General features: G+C 52.5%; 7 protein-coding genes across 7 annotated transcripts; 3 read left to right on the forward strand and 4 right to left on the reverse strand.

Moving 5' to 3' along the window:
• Positions 1–2156: 2156 nt before the first annotated feature.
• M431DRAFT_251881 (hypothetical protein) lies at positions 2157–2775 on the reverse strand. The gene has a single exon (XM_024913793.1). It carries the CDS (start codon positions 2660–2662, stop codon positions 2342–2344), a length of 321 nt encoding a protein of 106 aa, XP_024770060.1. The 5' UTR covers positions 2663–2775; the 3' UTR covers positions 2157–2341.
• A 4045-nt stretch (positions 2776–6820) lies between these two features.
• M431DRAFT_511949 (hypothetical protein) lies at positions 6821–8438 on the forward strand. Its single transcript, XM_024919765.1, has 3 exons — positions 6821–7346; positions 7454–8276; positions 8354–8438. Exons 1-2 carry the CDS (start codon positions 7078–7080, stop codon positions 8013–8015), a joined length of 831 nt encoding a protein of 276 aa, XP_024770061.1. The 5' UTR covers positions 6821–7077; the 3' UTR covers positions 8016–8276; positions 8354–8438.
• M431DRAFT_95211 (hypothetical protein) lies at positions 8332–9606 on the reverse strand (the record flags this gene model as incomplete). Its single annotated transcript, XM_024924679.1, has 1 exon — positions 8332–9606. The coding sequence occupies one exon, from the start codon at positions 9604–9606 to the stop codon at positions 8332–8334; it is 1275 nt and encodes a 424-aa protein (XP_024770062.1).
• Positions 9607–13941: 4335 nt separating this feature from the next.
• On the reverse strand, positions 13942–14515 carry M431DRAFT_251979 (hypothetical protein). Its single transcript, XM_024913794.1, has one exon. The coding sequence runs from the start codon at positions 14360–14362 to the stop codon at positions 14135–14137; it is 228 nt and encodes a 75-aa protein (XP_024770063.1). The 5' UTR covers positions 14363–14515; the 3' UTR covers positions 13942–14134.
• A 2-nt stretch (positions 14516–14517) lies between these two features.
• M431DRAFT_251981 (hypothetical protein) lies at positions 14518–15168 on the reverse strand. Its single transcript, XM_024913795.1, has one exon. The coding sequence runs from the start codon at positions 15055–15057 to the stop codon at positions 14575–14577; it is 483 nt and encodes a 160-aa protein (XP_024770064.1). The 5' UTR covers positions 15058–15168; the 3' UTR covers positions 14518–14574.
• Positions 15169–16713: 1545 nt separating this feature from the next.
• Positions 16714–17331, forward strand: M431DRAFT_252021 (hypothetical protein). The gene is made up of 2 exons (XM_024913796.1): positions 16714–17151; positions 17244–17331. The coding sequence occupies exon 1, from the start codon at positions 16812–16814 to the stop codon at positions 17100–17102; it is 291 nt and encodes a 96-aa protein (XP_024770065.1). The 5' UTR covers positions 16714–16811; the 3' UTR covers positions 17103–17151; positions 17244–17331.
• Positions 17332–18121: 790 nt separating this feature from the next.
• Positions 18122–20819, forward strand: M431DRAFT_95550 (hypothetical protein; the record flags this gene model as incomplete). The annotated part of the gene is made up of 5 exons (XM_024924718.1): positions 18122–18428; positions 18558–18779; positions 18852–19067; positions 19097–20670; positions 20727–20819. The coding sequence occupies 5 exons, from the start codon at positions 18122–18124 to the stop codon at positions 20817–20819; spliced, it is 2412 nt and encodes an 803-aa protein (XP_024770066.1).
• Between the last annotated feature and the right edge of the window lie 225 nt (positions 20820–21044).

A 21044-nucleotide genomic window follows, 5' to 3' on the forward strand; every position in this document is an offset into this window, starting at 1 on the left:
GTAGAGCGGAAAGAGTCGGGGTATCAGCCGAAGTGGTTCAGCACGTGAGGTCTTCTGGGCAAAAAATGCCAACCAAGAGAATGTAGACCCGAGAGGGAGAACGTCGGAACGAAGGATTGCGAGTTTAGTATACGGATGGCTCTTGAAGAAGAAATTCGAAAAAGAAAGTAAACTGCCGGGTTGTTAGCGCATCAATCCAAAACACAGATAAGCCCAACCCATGCAAGCATGGCGAGATGTCTCGAACGACCACAGCACCCGAATCTCGGCGAATGATGTAATTCGGGCAGCCCAGCAGATGCAAAAAGAAGAGGCGCGCGCAATGACGGGGCCGTTCGCCTCATGGACGGTTCCGATCTGAGCGACGAAGTGTCTTTGCAGCCGCTTAGGTTGCCGCAGGTGCGTAGAGTTGCGGGGGGGCGTTGGGACTGGTTCGATGCCAGCTGAGGCTCAAAGGAGATTCCACTCACCAGTAACAAAGTCAGGTACGGTCTATGTGGGGAATCAAATGGAAAAAAAGAAGCTCTAAAAGGTGGAAAAAAAGAGGTGACGAGGATGAGATCGACTGGATGGGACGCGACAGGCCGATGAAGGGTTTTCTGGTGGCGAAAGACTGCCGTGCGTCGGTGGTGTCGCGGCAGTTGGTGGTTCTGGTTGGGTGCCGCAGTGACGGTTGGGCGGTCGATTGATTAAAAAGAAGGCGAGGAAGCAGGAGGAAGAGGGACAATATCCGAGGGTATAGCAACTTCTAAAGCCGGCGCGTCTAAACCAGAACAGAACCCGAAAGAGAGACGAGACAAGACAAGAGAGAACCTTGAAGAGACAAGAGCGTGAGACGATGGGAGGCAGGGATTGTGGTTGTGGCTGTAAGGAGGGAACCAGGCGAGATGTGCTCCGGCCTTGCACGCATCCGCAGCCGCTGGAAATGGCGAGCGAACGGCAGATGAAGGGGAGGCAATGGTGTTGCGTTGCTAGAGCTGGAGAAGCGCCTTGTGCCAGTCGAGGCCCATGATTCTCCTGCTAGAGGCCCCGGGACTCGCCAATCCAAGCGCAGCGACGGCTGACAACGCACGACGCCAGCGCAAAGCTGTCTGTCTTGACTGTACTTTGTGAGCTCCTCTGCAGGCGGGAGACAAAGGATCGAGCACGAGCACGAACGAGCAATCGAGGGGATGGCGATTCTCGTAGCGGGTCGAGTTTTGGGGGGGGACGAGATGGTTGAAAGGGTTGAAAGGGAACAAGTTTCAGGATGCGGCAAAAGGTAGAAAAGTCCAAGTCACTTGAGCTCTGAAGGCGTCGCGGTTTGTACAGTAGAGCAGGTGGGGGAAGGTCAAGAGCTTCGCGACAGAAGCCGGCGCAAGCGTCGACGTTTTCAACCGGTGGAGAGACGAAGTTCCCCCAGCAGTCAGTGGCGTGGACGAGGACGGCCGCTGTAACTTTATGGGGTCCGGAGTACCCCGAAGTACCTCTGCAGGTCTAACTTTTGCTAGAGACCGTCTTGACCGTTTGGGGTAGAGGAGGGTCGCAGCACTGCAGAGCGCTGCTGCATAGCGGCCACTGGGGGCTTGAGCGCTAAGGGGGGCCCCCTGGATGCCGCCAAACGCACGGGGCACGCGCTGGAACAAGTACGAACTGCCAGGTACCGTAGCAATTGCTGCACAAGGGGAATTGAATTGCGGCAGATGCAGGGAGCCAGGAGCAAGAATTTGATGAGATTTGATGGGGTGGGCTGCATGGGTTGTGTGAAAGTTTTGCCATGCCATGCCATTACTACTCGTATACCTAGGTATTTATTACCTACTATATTTACTCCGTACTCTTGTAAAAATGTCGAGCAGATGCTGCTTGTCTCTCCGTTGTCTGTCTTATACAAAGAACGCAAGCCGTGGAGCAGCAAAGAGAAAGAGAAGAGAGAGAGACTGAGAGCATAAAAGCAGGCTGGTACTTGGCTGTACCAGGGCCACTTGACATGTACAAACACTCAAAGTTGTCCGGCTCTCAGCTCTGAGTCGAGACGGATACCGCTACCACAAGCTGGAGGTTAATTTCAGAGGCACAGACTCCAGCAACTCCAAGAGCGCCCACGGAGTACTTGGCCATACCGTGTGAACTAAAAGCAGATACCGGGCTAGGCGATCCGGATAGGCTGGCCGTCGCTGGGAGAAGTGGAGATGTTCCAAAGAGACCAAGAGAGGGGAAGCATGTAATTGCAGAAGTCGTCTCACAACATGGAGAAGCTTGACGACGGCCGACGATGGCGTCCGCAAGAGGCTTGCAACGAGGAGCTGGCGCCGCAATTATGCTTTTCCCACCTTTTGCTCTACCCTCTGAACTTCTGCATTCACCCCTCTCCGTCGTCGTCTCGCAGCGCTAACACCTCTGGTACAGAAGAAGCGAGTCGGAGAGAGCTAACAGGGGGGAAGTGAAGTGGATGGATGGGTGGTGGATTCATCATGGGGTTGGAGGGCTCTGGCACAAAGCACCCGCAGCTCTTTTGTCGGATGATGGAGGTGGTGCCAGCAGGCGAGGAGCAAAGAAAGAGGCCACCAAAGTAAACCATTGAGGCCGAGCAGATGGGCGAAGCAAGGCTCACCTCACACGCCAATCGACAACTTCGGCACTGCTCAGGCTCTTTTCCCCTCGCAGCATTCCGGCACCTCATGCTGCCCAGCCAAGGCCCTCTTGAGATGACGATGGGGCCTAGGGCAGTCGATGTGGGTTGGACCAGGTGGCGGCCCGAGGTGGCCGTGGAACCGGGCCTGCACAAAAGCTGAATGGGCGCTGCATTGAATTGGGGAGAAAGGGGAGTGCCCAGGCGTTAGTTTGCATCTCACAGTGAGGAGACGAGCTGCGGGATGTCGTGCATGTGGTGTGATGTGATCCAACCTGTTACATAGACAAAGAGGACGACGAGTGTTTTTCACTTCTTTTTGGTTTTGTGTCCGGCTTTTGGAGAGGATTCAAGTGCCGAGCATAGCTCTGATGGGCACCTGCACAACGTGACACCACCAGAGCCTGTGATTCCATGTCGAAAGCTGGTTGATATGTAATATCCATCGTGTTCTCGCATACACAAGGCGTCCTTCTATTTTTCCTTCGCTTGTGAGATTCGTGCTGCATGTCAATTTCCCTACCAGGAATCTAAACGCCGATGCTCCATACTCAGTAGACACGTACTCGTACCTGTTACAAGTCGCTTGCCCGTAACTCTCGCTTCTCGTCTGTATGGAGTACTCGGGCTCCATCTGATGCCAATATTGCAAGCTTCTGCGGCCAAGGCTCCCCTGGCTCAGGTTTTGGATGCTGGTGCAAAGTGGGGAGCATCCGCAAGTGCCCTCATGGGAAAGAAAAAAAGAGGGCCATGTCGATTGTATCACCGCATCGGATGTAAGTACATGTAAGTCGATTCGCCCATGGCATGAGCACGGGACCAGCTACATGTACATACAGAGTTGCAAGATCGACATTTAACCAATATCTCCACGTACATTTCGTATATATGCGCAAGGGTGGCGATGTGCTCTTCTGTTGTCCTCCATAGAGGCTCTTTTTTCCCTTTCGGAATGCCCTTTTCAGGTTGCCTCTGCGAGCTGCTGCTTTGGCCATGATCGATCCTAGTTCGCATCACCGATGCCGCCCGCCTGACGCCGGCATCCCCGACTGCTGATGGGGACAAGCAGTAGCATCTAGGTAACCTGAAGCTGCCACTATAGCCTATTGGGGCAATGCGACTCTCGCCTTGCGGTTATTTTAAGTCGTGGCTCTAGCTACTACCTGAACCTCGCCCCAGGAACAGACGGGGGTTTTCTCTGAGGGTGCAGAGCCAAGACAGACACGACAAGGTACGGAGCATGTGTAATACTCGGTGCCAGCTTGGGTAAGAAAATTTTTTAACCCAATTTGCTGCATTTTACCATTACGGAGTCGGTGGTTTACCCCTATGATAATTGGATAATTGAAGAGCGGAGTTTCTCTGCCCCCTGCCAGAAGCTGTCCATACGGATGCAATTGAATAAAATGGTCTATCGGATCTGAGATTTAAACATGCTGCCAGCCAGAAAACTCATGTAATACAAGAAAGGACCTGGATAGCATCCGAACCAAAGCTAAAAGACTAAAAGCAGGATAACCTTATACTGAAGATAATCGGCGCGGCACTCGTACGAGTGATCGACTGTCGTGACTATTTCCAATCCCGAGGTGCCAGCGCCATTGACTCACAACGACGTACGAGAGTATTCGCGCTTTGTTTGCGCAACTTCTCCCGTCTCTGTTCTGCATCTATTGACTCCCTGCCACTCCCGCTTGGTTGGAGCATGGCACATGCAGTCCAAGAGGTCCCTGTCTCGGCTCCTGCATCCTCCTGCTTGATATTGGTAGACAAGGCGCCGACATCACACAACACACAACACAAGACAATCCTGCCAAATCACGATCGTAGGTAACCGCCAGGTATTTATCAATATAAGATGGCCATTTATTCTGCTGTCTCATGCCTGCTATGTACCTGCTTTAGTGCTTGACATCTTGCTCTCACGCATATCAATTTCATCAATACCTTGACATGGACACAGCAACAGTTGCCGGAGAGCCAATCTGGCGATTTTCCGGCCCCTGCCAGCGACCTGCATTAGTGGAAATAGCACCAGTACCCGCAGGTACATCTCGTGCCTGGTCTGCCCGTGCCTGCGTGCTCTTGGACCGGCGAGAGGATCCTGGCCGCTTAGTCGTGCTTGTAGAGTCCCGTACTTGTACTCCGTACTGTACGAATTAGTACCCGACCCTACAGGTCAATCCCGGCACTCGACCTTCCCAACTTCCCACTGGAGGGGCGGGCAGAAACTTTGGAGGTGCGGCTGGAATTGTGCCCTAACAGCCAAGGCCCAAAACTAAATCCAACCTGAAATATCCATCGACGATCATCTTCACGCTGGCGAGACGCCATCAGGAAATCTTGGGCACCACGGCGACGGCACAAGAGCGCTTAAAGATGGCCTAGACTTGGTGCAGACAAACAAGACAACCATCGCGGGGCCCTGTAAGCCTCGCCACCTTAGCTCAGCAGCCACCGTCAGTCAAGATGGTTTTGAGTTGGATACGGTACGGAGAATGAAGTCCACATATGATGGGGACGTGGAGAAGAAGAGAGAAGCGAAGAGAGAGAGGAGAACAGAACAGGAGGGAGTGTTTTCTGTTTCCTTGGGCACCGAGCTTGGGCTGTTGGAATTGGCCGTTGCTGGTTGCGGACAGCTCTGCCTCGTCCTCTTTCTCTCTCCAACCACTGGCATTTTACGCTTTACGAAGCACTATGCCAAGTACCTACTGGCGCCGTGCCGCATGCAGAGAGATGCAGACAAGACACGAGAGAAGATGACAAGAGGTGATGGAACCCCAGTTTTCGACCAGACATCGAGGGATCGCCACCCCGCAATTCGCCTGGTTCCAGAACCCCGCCTTGAGTTATCCCAAGTCACCTGGCCTGCTCCAACTGCCTCTTGGCTGGCAAGCATCGAGATTGGCGTCGTCCAAGATGCTAATTGCTAGCTACCTTAGCCTCTGTCTCTCCGCTCCAAAGCCTCTGTCTCTCCGCTCCAAAGCTTGACGGGCTAGCATGGCATAGCGGCGGGCACCTCTCATTCGCTTCGGCCACCATCAAGCGCGTTGCAAGCCTTCGGCCGGTGAGAGCTCCAAGAGACCAAGGTACTCGTACCATACGAGCAGCTGAAACGGCGTCACGCGACGCCTTTTGCGGCAGGGGATGGAGACTCTTGCAGCTATGCATAATAGCCGGGCTGCTACGAAGCTCCAATTTGCGGCCGCAGCTCCAATTGCCCTCGACAGCTTCTCCAATTGGCACAGTATCTCTCAGCATCGAGCCAAAAGAACGGGCGGTACGAACATGTCAAAAGTCTTCTGCCGAGCTTCTGCCCCAGATATTCAAAAGGATGGGGGATAAGCAATGCCGGTTGCATGATTTGCATCAGCCTCTGGGGCAACGCACGCTCTCTCCGGGCAATGTCCACGCGGCAATGACATTTGTTTGCGAAGGCACTCAATGGCCGTCATGTGGTGATTCGGTGGCGTCTTGGACAGGCCGCCCCCGCTCCTCTGCACTGTGCCGTCAAGTCGAGGCTATTGAGGCTACCAAGAGTACATCTCCAGAATATCCAGGTCTAAAGACTTACCAGCTGGAGCTTAATCCCTTGGCGTGGCATTGTAGCCCTACGGGATATCGCTACGAGTCAAGCCAGACGACATGGCTGTCGGTCCAGATGCGCAAAGTGACAATCATGGCAAGACATGATGGGTAACACCAGAGCAATCACGATTCGTCTCAGTTCTTCCCTTGGAGCCCGGCTACCACAGACTTTGTGCCTAGATTGAGGTGTTTGGCCAGAGGCGTCCAAGTGGCGTCCATCTAAGCAAGCTCGCATTGACGAACAATGAGGACCATCATAATGGTAAAATGCACGCTTGCAGCAAGTGCAAGTATGTAGAACGAACCCATGCCGTCTTGTCTTCATCCCGCGGCGAATTGAGAGCAAGCACAAATCAGCAAAACTTGAACTCGCTGTCGCCACATGGCAGTTCATGTCAACATGTCAACATGTATTCCCATGTACAGGTCGTATTAGCTCAATGCTCCGAAAAGGGGCAGCCTGAAGACGCTCATTTGCAGAACTGCCAGCAGCTAGCAAAGATTCAGCGCCGTCTGTCATGACGCAACTGCACCAATGGCATCGCTCGCATGCTGTCTGACTTGCATTCACTTCCAGGGTGCACGGCCACCAAAATTTTCGCCCTGGTGAACATGTTCTTCGAGCCAGGATCCCCTGTAGTCGTGCAAAGTACAGTACAGTAATCATCTGAAGTCTGTGCCGTGCGAGTGCTGTACTTTGATACTTTCGAAGCCCAATGAGAAAGGCTTGGCTTGCGAAAAAAGAACCTTGAAGCTTGAAAAAAAAGTTCGGGTTGGCGGGGCGCTAAATTTCGACGTTCGCACTCTGCGCAAACGACGCGCTTGTCAAAAGAGAAAAAAAAATTAACCCTGCTGCGACAACCTGTCAATCCAAAGCAATGGCGTCAGAGGCTCGCGGCGAGGCTGACAAGACCTCGACTTCTCCTGCTCCCTCGAACAAGGCTGCTGCTGCCGGCGGGAATAGCTTCAACGACCAGCAGACGCACGTGTCTGACGCGAGAGCAGTCGCAAATCAGCATCACCAGGGCAATAGTAGCGAGATGGCAGCATCCCAGGAACCGTCCACACAAAAGACAAACGCACTGCTGTGCGGCGTCTGCGAAATTAATCCTGGCAAATACAAATGCTCGCGATGCCGTCTTCCTTAGTACGTTTCACACCCCTCAGCCATCATGGCCATGTTGCAAAAGACAAAGAAGCAAATGGGAATGATGGCGGGAGCTACCTATGATCTAATACTAACTACTGTTCCAGCTGCTCTGTCCCATGTAGCAAAGCCCACCAACAAAACCATCCGCCAGACCCTCCGAAAGAAGAGCCCAAACCGACAAGCCTAGCCTCAAGCAAGCCGCAAACGGCGAGCGCAAACTTGCCTCCGCCTGGCCCCATCGACCCAACAAACCCCTTCAGCGCCCTCGCAACTTCGGACAAGCTCCAGCTCCTCTTCAACAAGTATCCCAACCTCCCAAACCAGCTCCTCGAGATCCACGCCGCGACTCAGCCTCCGGTGGAAGCCCCAGATGCTGCCACCAAGGCTATACCTGCTTCCCTCATGAAGGGCCTTCCGGCCAACAGCGGCAAGGGCACATGGAATCACGATATTGGCATCAAGAACGGAAAGGCAGCTCTGCGAAGGGCGCGGAAAGCGAGTGGCGAAGACGGCGAGGCGATCCGGGAGTACACTGAGCTGATACTGCACATCATGAACGAGACGAGCGAGCAGAACAACGCCGCTGCGTTTGTGCAGCGACAGGTTGCTGAACAAGATACGGCCCTCATCGAGCGTCTACTTGCTGAAGATAGGCGTCGCGGATAAGCTACTGGAGAGGGAGAGCGAAAATACGAAGAAAGAAAGAAAACTTGACGACTACAGGCCTGGACGGCCTCTATGGCTTTTGGGGTATAATAATGGTTCACGATAAGACTTTGCCGCAGCATATACTGGCTCGCTTCCCCTACCTCCTTTCTCACGATGGCTCATCATCCCTCCTAAAAATCGATGTATAAATTCCCCCCTTTCCCTATATTATGCATTACATCATCCTCATCGTTAAGTCATCCCATCAGATCATCCAAGGTACGTGTTGGTTCGCCCCCATCATGTCGGGCATAATTCGTTATTTGGCATTTGGCTAACGCTTGAATCGCGCAAAGAGCCCTCCTGTCTTCGTCGTGGGAGACTTTGGTGTCTCGGTGAGGGGCTCGGTGTCTTTCTCCTCGGTTGGCGAAGAGAGCTTGTCGCCTTTCTTGCTGAAACTTCCGAGCTTTGTCCGCAGGGCCCATTTTGATTCGGCTTTGCGCAAAACGCCGTGGCCGGCTGCGCTCTTTTGCGGCTGCTGTTGAGGTTGAGATTGAGGTTGTTGTGGTGGTGGTGATTGCTGCTGCCTCTGTTGCAGCAGAATTGCGGCTTCGTCGCTTTGAGTCCAATCCACGCGGTGCTCGTCGGGGTTGACCGGCACGGTGTCAGACTGATTGTCCAGCGAAGACATGGACCTCTCCGCGGTTTCGGCATCCGCCGGCATCATCATGCCGATGAGAGCACCCATACTTCTCCTCCGCGTTTCCTTGTTCGTTTCGTCAAGGGGGTCTAGACTTTTAGATTTGAGATATTCTTGGAATGTGTGAGGAGCGGTGGACGCGGGTCTCTCGTCTACCTCGGCCGTGGCGGCGAGCGAGTGGGTGTGCTGGAACTGGTTCCGCTCATACTGCCTCTCTCTCATGCTCTGCACCCTTCGGAGTGCCTTGCTCTGCTCGGACGGTGGAAGGTCCGTCGCCACCATGGCATTGGGGCCTTGCATGTGAAACTTGACGGCCTGCCTGGATAGCTTGTGCACGAGGTGCTTCTCCGTCACCGTCTCGGTGGTTGTGGTGCGGGCAAATTGCGAAGCAGCAACCTGCGGGACGTGACGGTAGTTTGATGGCGGCGGCGCATCCTCCGAATTCCTGTTGCTAGATGATGAGGTAGAATTTTTCATGCCGGCCTTGTGCAGCTTCTCTGCCTTGGGCGGATATTCGTTTGAGTCTCGAGGTGCGTTTCTGACATGTGATTTGGCCGCCGTGGCCTCCCTCTTCTGTATCTGCGTAGACGCAACCATTGGCCCCAATGGGATCCCGTGCTGGCCAGGGTGCAAGACGTTGGCATTCCGTGCCACGGCCGCGGCGTTTGCTTGTCGTTCGGCCTCGACGGCTGCCCTCGCGCGCTTCTTCCTCTCGGCTTGGGCCTTTTGCTCAGCCAGCACGACGTACAGCCTCCTGGTCAGGTCATCTGCATCGAGTGCCTTGAGACGCTGCGACTGCGGCTTCGAGGCATGATTGTTGCGCGAAGAGGCCTTTGCGGCAGCTCTGTGCGGCATGGGCTGGTGAGCTGCCATTTTGGCATCATGAGCGTAGAGAGTCTCGTAGAACATGGCGAAGGAGGGCGCGCTTGCGTGTGGTGGTTTTTGGCGAGAAGTTTGAGCAGCACCAGTATTATTGCTGCTACTCGTATGTATATGCAGCTGCTGGAGCCGCATTTAACAGACTTGAACGTTTTGGTATTTTAAACCGTTCGGTAAGAGAGTTTTGTGGCAATACAGTAACTACTCGGGCAAAACGCAAGGATGAATTCTCGTGAGTAAGCTTACTCTCCTCAAGCCAGGTTGATTCGTATAAGAGCAAACCCGGCACAAGAAGCTAGTTGCAGGGACAAGAAAGCCTATAGCAGAGAAGAAGAAAGAAGAAGAACACGATCAGCAAACAGGGGAATGGAAAGGGTAAATCTAGAGTAGGAGGAGTGGAATGGGCGAAGCACTAAATATAAATGCCGGCCGGGCGTTATGTGTGGTGTGGTGTTATGGTAGCAACGGGGCGGGTTCCAAAATTGGAGACACACATACATACTCGGTTTTATAACCACCTTGACTGACACAGGTTTTTCAGAAGCTCCTTGCTCGCGACCCCTTGGAAAGTCATGCAGCCGGACGATGGGGATTGGGGCGGGTCTGGAGGAGCAGAATACGGGTGGAAAGTGTAGGAAGCCGAAGAACTGATGTTATTCCTCAGCAGCAGGATCGGATGAGATTGTCTGGGGAAGCCAGATGCGAGTATACGATGCGAACAAGCAGCAACCCAGAAAAAGTAAAAGCAAAAACAAGAGCAAGACAAATCGCCTTTTCAATTAATTGTCTAGCAAAACAGGGAGAAAAAAGAATGAAAAGAGGGAGAGCAGGAGAGCGAGAGAGAGAAATAAAACCCGTCTCTGATGCTTCGTCTGCCCACAAAAAGGCACGCGATCACGAGGGAACGTCGCAAGACGGGCGTTCCGAACCAAGGCAGCGAAAAAACTCCAGCCCATCATGCACGATTGGGCCTTCTGGCAAATCGGCTCACCCAGCTACATAAGTCAGGTTAGCAGATGCAGCGCCTGTGTCATGATGCCAAGGGGGGGGTTGTCGGTCGTCCAATTGGCGGGCGAGCGGCGGGAAATGGGGAAACCAACCTGTAAGGTAAGGTTGACGGGCTTACAGCATGTATGTACGAGTTAGAGCAAGGACAGGACGAGCGAATTTGCGGAGGTGGCTTGCGGTCACTTGACGGGTGCAGGGGCCTTTTTTTTTTTCTCTGTAGGTCTTTTTCCTTGTTTTTGATTGCTTGTTTACTACCTGATTTGTTTGTTCTAGTTTGATGTAGGATCTTGGTCTTGTGAGGATTGTTTGCATATGATAGCGGCTGTTGGAAAAGGACAACCGCCAAAAAAGTCGCGCTTCTTTACGATCCATCACAGCTTCTCTCACCAGAGTCACAGCGGAAAAGGGTTCCCAGTCACGAATAAGCGAGCAGCATGTCGCGGCGAAAATACAAAAAAAAAAAGGGCAGATGCAATACGACGCTCCGTTGGCAGTCTATCAAAATAGAAAAGCCGTTGGATGTCTCTACAGTACGCGGAAGAGACCCAAGATCGGCATTGAGTATTTCCCTTTTCTTCTTTTCCTCCGTTTTTAATTTTCTTACCCCAGCATTTTAGCCCACCGTTTTTCTTGCTTTAATTTAGGCCGCTTCGGTGTCCAATCATTCGGCCGCTCGAGTGCCGTGTCAAAGGTGCGCGTGCACCCGCGAGGTTGAGTTGAGGTTGGGGTAAGACGGCCCTAACGTGAGGCCAATGCCATGCCTGGTAGATCTAGGCCATCTGAGGGGGGAAAAACAACTTGGATCTCCCCCCGAACAACCTATCGCAGTCCAGCTACTATGCTTCTCCATCCGCAACTATCAAAGCAAGGGGGCTTCTTCTCTTCAAGGCCCGACACGGACCAGACAAGGTGAAACAAATCAAGAGTGGCAAATGCTCTTCCCCCCCTCCCCTCGGAATCCCTTCTGCGCGGCTCCCAACAGGGCGTTCCGTTCAGGTAGCATCCCCCAAGTTCCAGACATGTTGTGTACGCGGGAGGTGGAGAAGCCCCAGCGCAACAGGGTTGGTAGAGACGCAGCTTGCAAGAGACGATGTTACCACTCAGGCTCCGCCCTGCTGCCACCAGCCGTTTTCTTGTGTGTGTCGACTAAGATGAGATGAGATTGCTGGTGTGTGATTTGATCATCTGGGAATACATTTGGCGGGGTTGGCATTTTCTGCAAGCGGGGGATGGCCCTTCTTTCTTCCCAGAGACGGCTTGTTGAGCTATTCTTTGCTTGAGTTGCGGAATTTGCTATGTAGTCCGTGATGGAAAGCTGGGTGAGCCACTTGAGGGCATCTGGAGGAGGTGTCACCACATGTCTGTCTGTTTGAATAAGGAGCACGTTGGGATGGAGGCCAACCCACAGCTACCAGAGCAGAGACATTTCAGCAACCTCGGTAAGTTGAGGCGATTCGCAACACGGAGCAGCTGCTCCTAGTCACTCCTCGCTATTTTTCAGCTGTCATCGTAGGTTCAATTACCAGAACACCACTCGAGTCAGTTCAGCTGCCGTTGGGCAGAGCGCAATTTCAATCCTCCAGAGATGAGACGCATGTGATGCATCAACGCGTCCGGGCTGAAGTGTCGACTGAAGTTTGCCTCTTTGTAGATCCCATCTACCGAATCTCGCCCGCCAAATATCCACTAATGTGAGGGTGGATCTGGCGCGGGCATAACGATGCGAGATCCTGCCGACAGCAGATGTTCCATTGGTGCCACAGTATTTTTGCCACGAGATGCTGGCTGAGCTGAGCAATGAGCGGAATGTCTTACCATGAATGAATTCAGCTCGTTTAGTATGTGAATCCTCGTTGATCAGGGCTTGTATATACAAGTGTCTCTTGCGAAATAGTAGTAGAGTAAGTATATCGACGAGGCTGGCTCTTCCCAAAGTCCACGTCTATGAGATATCTAGATGTCATTGGCATGCGACAACGATTCTAGCGGACAGCAGTGCTTACGATGAATCGATCCACATGCAATTGCCATTTGCTGCAGAGTCAATTGGGATCTAGAGGTCATAGTCTCCACGGCACATGAAAGCCAGCCGGCTGCATCGGCCCCTGAATACCCATATAATAAATGAATATCCATCAGCCCACCAGGCCGGGTGTTTTGACGTCATTTATCGGCATCAGCGAAATGAGAGCAATGTTTAAATTAGAAGCAGGGCGTATTGATTGTAGTTGACGCCTCTAAACAGAACGCTACTGTCGCGGGCAGTCTCGTGAATCTCAATATGACCTAGACTCCCGGTATAAGCGATTTCAGAAACGTCATATTGCGTTTGAGGTGTACATGTACTGGGCCTTGGCCAGGATACATGAAATCAACCGTCATTGAAACCATCAGTTCTCAGTTCTCAGTATGGCAAGTTTCCAGGGCTGTACGACAGGAGTGGTGAGCGAGCCGGCTCTGTTTCATATTCAGATCACATTTTAATTTGGAAGATGACGCTCATAAAACTTCCGGCATACAACTTCGTATCAATGGAACCGGGAACCTGGTGAAGAGGAGGGCGCTATTTCTACGATGGCAATTAGGATACCCAATCACCATCCAAGGATCTATAACTAAAATGCCATGGCAGGGCTTGACAAATGACATGTTAGACGGCATGCTGTCGACTACCTATGAAGGTCTCATATGTACTCCATACAGCGAAATATCGCGAGATCGCGTGACTACCGGGTAAGGGTTTCCCTGGAGGACGCAACCCTTGTACAGCAGAATTCAGTGCCGGTACTTGCTTGATCCAATCCACTCTCTCAGGTGACATTGGAGGTGCCTACGAGTAAAAAGTATGAAAGATACAATGACCCGTGGGAAAATACTCCGAATGGTTCGCCGAAATTGAAAGGTATCAGCTCACAGGCACGGAGTATCAACAGTACCTCACTGATGTATGCTTTTAAGTTTGAATGGCCACGAGGTTTCACTACACCAAGAAACTGGTATCCATCAAGCTTGTCAGAGCCTAAAAAGCGGCAGACCCTTAGCCGTCATTCCGAGCCCGAGATCAAAAATCATAGGTCTGACCCCCGAACTGTCCGTTTGGTCAGCAAACGGGGACTTTTTTTCATTGCCGATCCCAACTTCCGTGCCGCCAAGATGATCTTGTGACATTCGCATTTACCGGTGTGAGAGGTCGTGATGTGTAGGAGTACTCGTATACTGTCAAAGGACAATGGGGACGATGACGACAGCGTCAATGTCTTCTGCTCGTATGCACGGTACTACCTACTTCAATCGCAGGTAGTGCTACTCCAGGTAGGTTAGGTGGATGGACGGCCAAGGTATGTAACCAACCGTATTCACCCCCTCAGGACAACGATCAAGCCAGAGAGAGTCGTCCCATGCATCAGACGTAGTTTTTCATTTCTCAGTACGACCATGGATGGACCCCTGGCGCGATTCCGTCAATCAATCCGCAACGAACCGTGGGAAACATCGCTCCTGGGCCCACCGAAGGGGTTCCCTAGAATCCCACGTGTTGGCGGGCGCTTGATCATGAACCTTGCCGCCTTGGGACCGCCGATAGACGGGGAAGTGACGGAGGGCAGGCCCGGCATGCTGGGCTTGGGAATGGAGTCGGGAAAAAGCTGACATTATTGTGGGTTTCTGGGCTGGCATCAGAGTCGATTCGAGATGAGCAAATGGACGTGGATGGAAGATTAGTGATACAAGGGCACTTGTTAGTACTGTCTAGGCAGCTTGTGCCGGGGTTTCTGGGCATAGCTGGGAGAAAAGGCCAAGCAGGAAGAAAGTCAAAAAGTGGTGAGATCTAGACAGGTCTACGGAGTAGAAAAGGACAAAAGAGAAAACATGGGCGAAGAAAGAAAAGGCACGAGATGCAAAGGCGAGGCCCAATTGGATAGGATAAAGTAATGCAGCAGAAGTAGTAACTCGTACTAGGTCTAGTAGACAGCCTGCAGATGCAAGATGCTGCTAGGTATGGATGTATGTACAGTAAAGTCCGCCGAGTGAGCGAATTTGTCTTATACGAAATGGGAATATATACCAATGAAGAAAAGGGAAAAAGAAGAAGAGAAAAAAAAGAGAAAAACGTGGGTGAGGCTTTAGCCGTCGCATGCGAGCGTCGGCACGGCCTGCAATTGGGCAGCGCGGGAAGCAAAAGCCCTGGCACATGGCAGCGGCTCGAAAAAAAGGTTCAAGTGAAAGATGGGTTGACAGCATTTGCCAGTGCGCTGTGGCGTCTTTGTTTGAAGGGGCGGGACGAGCGAGGGTTTTGTGATTCGGAATTGGGGGCCAAGAAACGCGGCGGCCGGGGGGGTGGGAAGGACGGCCAAGAAAACGTTTTGATCCATCTATCGGTGTGCTTGTGCCACGTTGGGCGGTTGGCACTACTATTCTGGTGTCTTTTGGGGGTGGTGGGATGAGGGAGATGGCATGGGATGCTTTGATATCCATATGTGCTTTAGGATACTTGGAAGTTGCTGTTTTCCCTGTTCTGCCGAGGTCCAATTGATGAATATTCTACTGTACAGAGTTGATAGACTCCATATCTTACATGGACAAGGCCAGGATTGATATCAGCTTTACCCCCAGAAGCGGAGGCTGTGTGCGTGTGCTGCTGCAATGCCGTGTTGCCACACAACCTCGAGCATCAACCCCCAAGCTTCACATGTGCCAAGCGTGGAGAGAGCAGGGGAAAGGGCCTTATTCCGCCATGGAGGTCGGCGAGCTCCCCCCACCGTCTCGCATGTGCTTGTGCTCGTACCGCTGCAAGGCCTTGATGCTTTGTGGAAACTATTACTGTACGAGTACCGCCTAATCGTGCAATCAGTTCAGTTCTTGTTATCCTGCCTGCATGCCCCTCAACTAGTCTAACAGGTGCAAACATACGGCCCCTGTTGCTGATGCTTGCTCTTTGCGGATCGCCTGGTTGTTCTCAGCACTCACCGGTCCAGAGCGACTTTACTCCATGTAGATGCAAAGTTACCATCGTACATTAGTATTGATTCTTCATGCTGTACTGTACATACAGTACCCCGGAAATAATCCGAGTCTTGCTCAGGATTCAGAGCCATCGTCGTGTATTATGTACTGTAGGGGCCCCCTCTTTGGCATGGCAATTTGGTTTGGATTGTGCCATTTTATGGAGGCGAGCCAAGAGGCCCAGCGAGTGGTCAGAACCCTAGTTTGCTGGCCGCTAAGCTGGGTCCTTTTGCGATTTGCTTTTTGCCTGTTGTTTAGATGCTCCATTCCATTGCATTCCATCCTTTGCTCTCGTTGAGATAACGGATCAATTGGATGGATGTATGTATATACCTGGATATACACTCTTCAATGGCGTTGTGACACCAGCTTTGATATCTTGCCCAATAGCATTGACTCTACCTTAGTACCTACCTAGTGCCTTAAATCTGTGCTCCGTAGTATTACCAGTAGGTACAGGTAGCATCAACACCGTCACAGTCTAAGAATAGGCGTCACAGCTGCAGAATGGATCAAATGAATCCCATCGTTAGTCTCCATTCAATAGCACGAACCCTGCCCCGTTTTCACGCCGATAGAGCTAGCCAGCTGCCAGCGGCACACTAGCACCGAAGCCGCCTAGCCGTGGCAGCTTTCAGAAAGGCTGGCAGGTTCAGGTTCAGGTCCAGAGCATGGACGAGGGCTGTCGCACCGCCTGTGCTTTTTGTGCGTGTCGTGTCGTGTCGTGTCGTGTCTGGTTTGGTTTGTGTGCCTGTTCATCTCACCTGTGCTGTGCTGTGCTGTGCTGTGCTGTGCTCGGGCAATTGGGGGACCTTGAGGATTGCCCGCTCAGCCTTTGATCAGTACATGTACTCGTACTTGTACAGCTCGGGTACTTCATTCTCCAACGACAGTACGAGTACTCCACCACCACGGTTAGTCCTGCTGCTCTAGGTAGTGGTACTCCGTAGGTGCTGCCGCATCGATTCACTGCCCGTACCAGCTCAGGTACAAGTACATACTTGCGCCGCACAATCCAATCCAATCCCATCCCATCCAGGTACCTACCTACTGCTCCCAGATCCCATCCGCTCTCCTCCTCGGCCACGTTTTTTCCTCTCCTCTCCCCCAACCTTGAACCTTGAATTCCCCGGCCGTCTCTCCATTTCGCTTCGATCCTCGCGGGTTACCCGGTGTGGGCTTGGTAAGTGGTGCCCTTTAGCTCTCTCGACTCGCTAGTGGCCCCAATGGGATGGATTCGCATCTATCCGCCTCCAATAATCCCTTCCCTTATCCGCATCCGCCCTCCTCACCTCCAACCATCGGGCCATTTCCATATCTGCAGACCATTCCTTGCCTCGCCAGCTCCCTCTTTCCACCTCCTCTTATTCTTATCCCTCCGTGCTGCTCCCTCGTTGTGTCTGCTCCATCTCGCCCTGCCCTTGTCCTTTTCACACAGTCTGTCTCTCACTCTTGACACATCCACACATCCACACAAACACACGCACATACTCTCTCTCTTCTGCTCCATCTGTTAGCATCGTCACATTGTCGCCGTCGTCATCCTCCTTGCTTTTTGTAACTCATGTCCGTTTCCGCGCCGTGGTCGCGTCGATAGACTGCGACAATGGTCCAGCCGAGTGCATCCCAACAACAGCACCTTACTTACATGGCCACAGACAGCAGCTCCTCCGGGTCCCAACGTTTGCGCTCCGGCTCCGAGACCCCGACTGCTGCGGCCACAGCTCGACGCCCTTCGGCCTTTTCAGTCCTCAGCAGCGCCTCGAGCAGTGCTGGCTCCTGGTCCAGAGCTTCAGCAGCATCTACTGATCAAAGCTTTCCTTCCCGCACTAGCTCAAACGCCGCCTTTGTCCCCCGTCCGTCGAGTCCCAACCGCGATTCCTTCATCTCGATTGTCGACGACCCCTTCTTCCAACACTTAGACAGCCTCGACTCCCCTTCCTCTGTCGTCCCCGATTCGTACAAGCCAATCGAGTTCGAGTCAGAGACATTGGCGGAGATCCCCTTCTTCTCGCCCGAGACCCCTCGCAGTAATACGAGTAGATATGATCACGAGGGGCAACAGAAACAACACTGGCCGCCTCCTCGTCGAGAATCTTTGACAATTGGATCATCACAATTTTGGGTAGGTTATGCGTGGAGAATAAAGAAACTGCAGCGAGAAAAAAAGGACAAGAAAGAGAGATGGAAAAGCCAAGATATCGATTGCCCTTGTCAGATCCAATTACGGGACAAAGCTCCTGCTTCCACGCAATTGGAGCGTCATGGCGTGCATGAGTTTGATGCAACTTTGCAGACTGGCAGACCAATCCTCAGTCACGCTCATCATCTTACCACAACTGCCCCCGTCTCCACCCAATTAGTTTTATTCAATCATCTACCCCTGCTTGGAGTGTGTCGCGGGGCAGCCAACCAGGGGTTCACTCCAGTTCACCTTGGCTACTCCTACATATGATGAGACATTCTTAATTTTTCTTTGTGAGACCGCTCCCATGCTGACAGTTGTCGCATTTCCCAGTCACAGCAATCCTCCGCCATGGAGAGCTTCAACATTGCCATCATTGGCGCCATAGGCGTCGGCAAGTCGACGTTTGTTCAGCGAATCCTGGGCCTGTCGCGCCCACCCATATCTACCGCGTCTAGCGTTCGCATCGTCGTCGATTCCGCCGCTTATATGATTACACTTCTCGAGCTGGACTTGGATTCCTTCGAGTTGAACACACCGCATCCCATCCAGTGGCCGAAGCAGATCAACGGCCACATCGTACCCCGTGTCGACGCTGCCTTGGTGCTTTACGATGTAACAAACAAGGACACCATCCGCGAACTTCCTCAGACCTTGGGTATGTTTAATGAGCAGCCCCGTTACCGCGCTTTTCCAACGTGCTGCTGTCGATGAGGAGCAGAGGGAGACGCAATCACATGGTGCAGTGATACCCGTGTTCAGCTGTAGCTAACATGTACTGCTGTAGCTGCTTTAACAAACTCCAACATGCCCGCCATGCTAGTCGCGACCAAATGCGAGGCACCCGAGGAAGAACGACAGGTCAATCCCGATGAGCTGGCCAACCATACCCTCTTCAGATCTTGTCTGGCCCACTTTAAGATATCCTCGACCAGCCCAGAAATAGATCGCACCTGTCTGCATGCCATTCTTAGGGCCGCCGTGGCTCATAGAAGGGGTATGTTGCCACGTATGAAATGCGATAATACCCCTATTGATGGTACCAAGGATGCGCCTTGTGCTGACATGTCTGTTATGTTAGATGAGACGGGCGAGATGGGCGCTGCTCGTAAGAGAGCGCAATCCGCCGCGAATCTCGACGCCCCCGATCCCAGCGCCGGCAGACCCATTAGCGAAGGAAGGCATAATCGTGCCAGCTCCGACTTTTCACTGCTCCGCGGCTTTGCGGCTCCGTCAACCGGCACTCCTGTCACAGATGGCCATGCTCAGAAGCAGGCATCCAGGAGTCCACACCGAGGTTAGTATTAATATTACCTACTACGGAAGACCGAAATACGGGAGTACGGAGCTCGGGGAAGCTTACCGCAACATCCACCACCCTTGAGCATTCGATGGCAGCTGTTGTGGGTCCGACGCTGACATTGCCCCCCTTAGGCGGCCGCGCAAACGACTCCTTCCTCGACGTCGACGAGTCCGACACTGATTCACGTCGATATTCCGACGACATCCCCATCTTGCAGCGAAACGATGACGTTGTAGTAGAGAAGCAGCAAAAGATGGCAGGCGTGCCTTTCGATGATCTTGTAGATCGCCTCCTGGCGTTGCCCCTTTCCAGGGCAGATCTCAACTTCTTCGATGTCTTTCTCTGCCTATATCGCAAGTTTGCTGCGCCCGGAGAGCTCTTCTCTGCCATCCTGATGCGGCTGGATCGCGTGAGGGACGACAAGACAGTTCACCATCTAACCAAGACGGCAACTCAGCTCAGAATCATCGAGACAGTAGCCAAGTGGGCGTCGCTGTATCCCGGCGACTTTGCCCGTCTAACTACGCGACGAAACTTGGACGAGTTTATCAGATATCTTTCCACGGAGCCGATTTTCTGTATCGCCGCAAGGCAGATGCACCGAAACCTTACTCTCCACGTCATCGAGGATGACGATACTGGCTGGGCCAACGCCGACGATGCCGACGACCAGCTGGCTAGCGACATTCTCTCCAAAGAGCTGAGCGAGCTTCCGGCTGGATTGACCGCTCTGCAGTTTGAAGAAGACAACTTTGAGAGGCCGTCTGTGAGCTCGGAGAACCTCAACAGGGTGGTTGGCAGCGGCGGCCAGATACAGCTTTACTCATACGAGGACTACGACAGAGAGGCTGCTACCTTGGACCCCACAGATCACTTGCCAATGAACAAGTTTCGTTACCGCATCTTTATCGAAATCAAGGACGACGATATTGCTGATGAGCTGACCCGCATCGACTGGATCATGTTTTCTTCGATACGCATCCGCGATTTTGTCCGTCACGTCAGTCTACCGGCCAGCCAAAAAGAGAGCTGCAAGAGCTTGAACAATGTAAACCGCATGATTAACCACTTCAACCACGTCGCAAAGTGGGTCGCAAACATGATTCTCCTCCGGGATAAGGCGAAACATCGAGCTCTTGTTCTGGAAAAGTTTATGAACATTGCTCTCAAACTGCGCCAGCTTAACAACTACAATGGCTTAGCCGCCGTTCTGGCAGGAATCAATGGAACCGCAATCCACCGCCTCGCCCAAACAAAAGCTCTAGTTTCGCCAGAGACTCACAAGAAGTTCGCGAGATTGGTCATCTTGATGGGCACACAGAAGAGTCACTTTGCCTACCGACTGGCCTGGGAAAACTCACCCTTGCCCCGTATTCCCTTTATGCCCCTGCACCGTCGTGACCTGGTGTCTGCCGAGGAAGGCAGCAAAACCTTTGTTGGGCCCAATGGCGACCGCATCAACTGGAAAAAGTTTGAGGTCCTCGGCGAAGTTCTTTTGCCCCTCATGAAGAGCCAGGGATCGCCGTATCCAAACCTTTCCAAGAACGATAATGTTCGAGAGCTAATTTTGGGTTGTCATATGACGACGGATGAAGAGGTATGAGACAGCATCTTCCCATTGTATTTGATAGCCGTTGCTAACGAGAGACACAGGAGATTTACCAGCGAAGTCTTGAAGTCGAGGGTTCCTCGTCTGGTGGTGGAGCCTTGGAGCCAACCAAGAAAATCTTTCCATGGCTTAAGTAAACGTTGAGGCGAGGAGTTTTAGGTCACCATGGGCAAATCAAAAGACTGGGTTATTCATGTTTCGAAACGATTTTTCTTCTTCTTTTTGGGTAGCGACAATATTTTCCTGCAGGCTGGGCGAAGGATGGATTTCAGCAAAGCATAGACTCGAGATTTTTCTGTTTATCCTTGTATCTCCCCGTTTGGATTCTTTTCTTATTCGTCATTTCTTCTGCTTTCCTTTCC

The sequence above is a fragment of the Trichoderma harzianum genome (genome assembly GCF_003025095.1).
Source record: "Trichoderma harzianum CBS 226.95 unplaced genomic scaffold M431scaffold_14, whole genome shotgun sequence".
NCBI classification, from domain to species: Eukaryota; Fungi; Ascomycota; class Sordariomycetes; order Hypocreales; family Hypocreaceae; genus Trichoderma; species Trichoderma harzianum.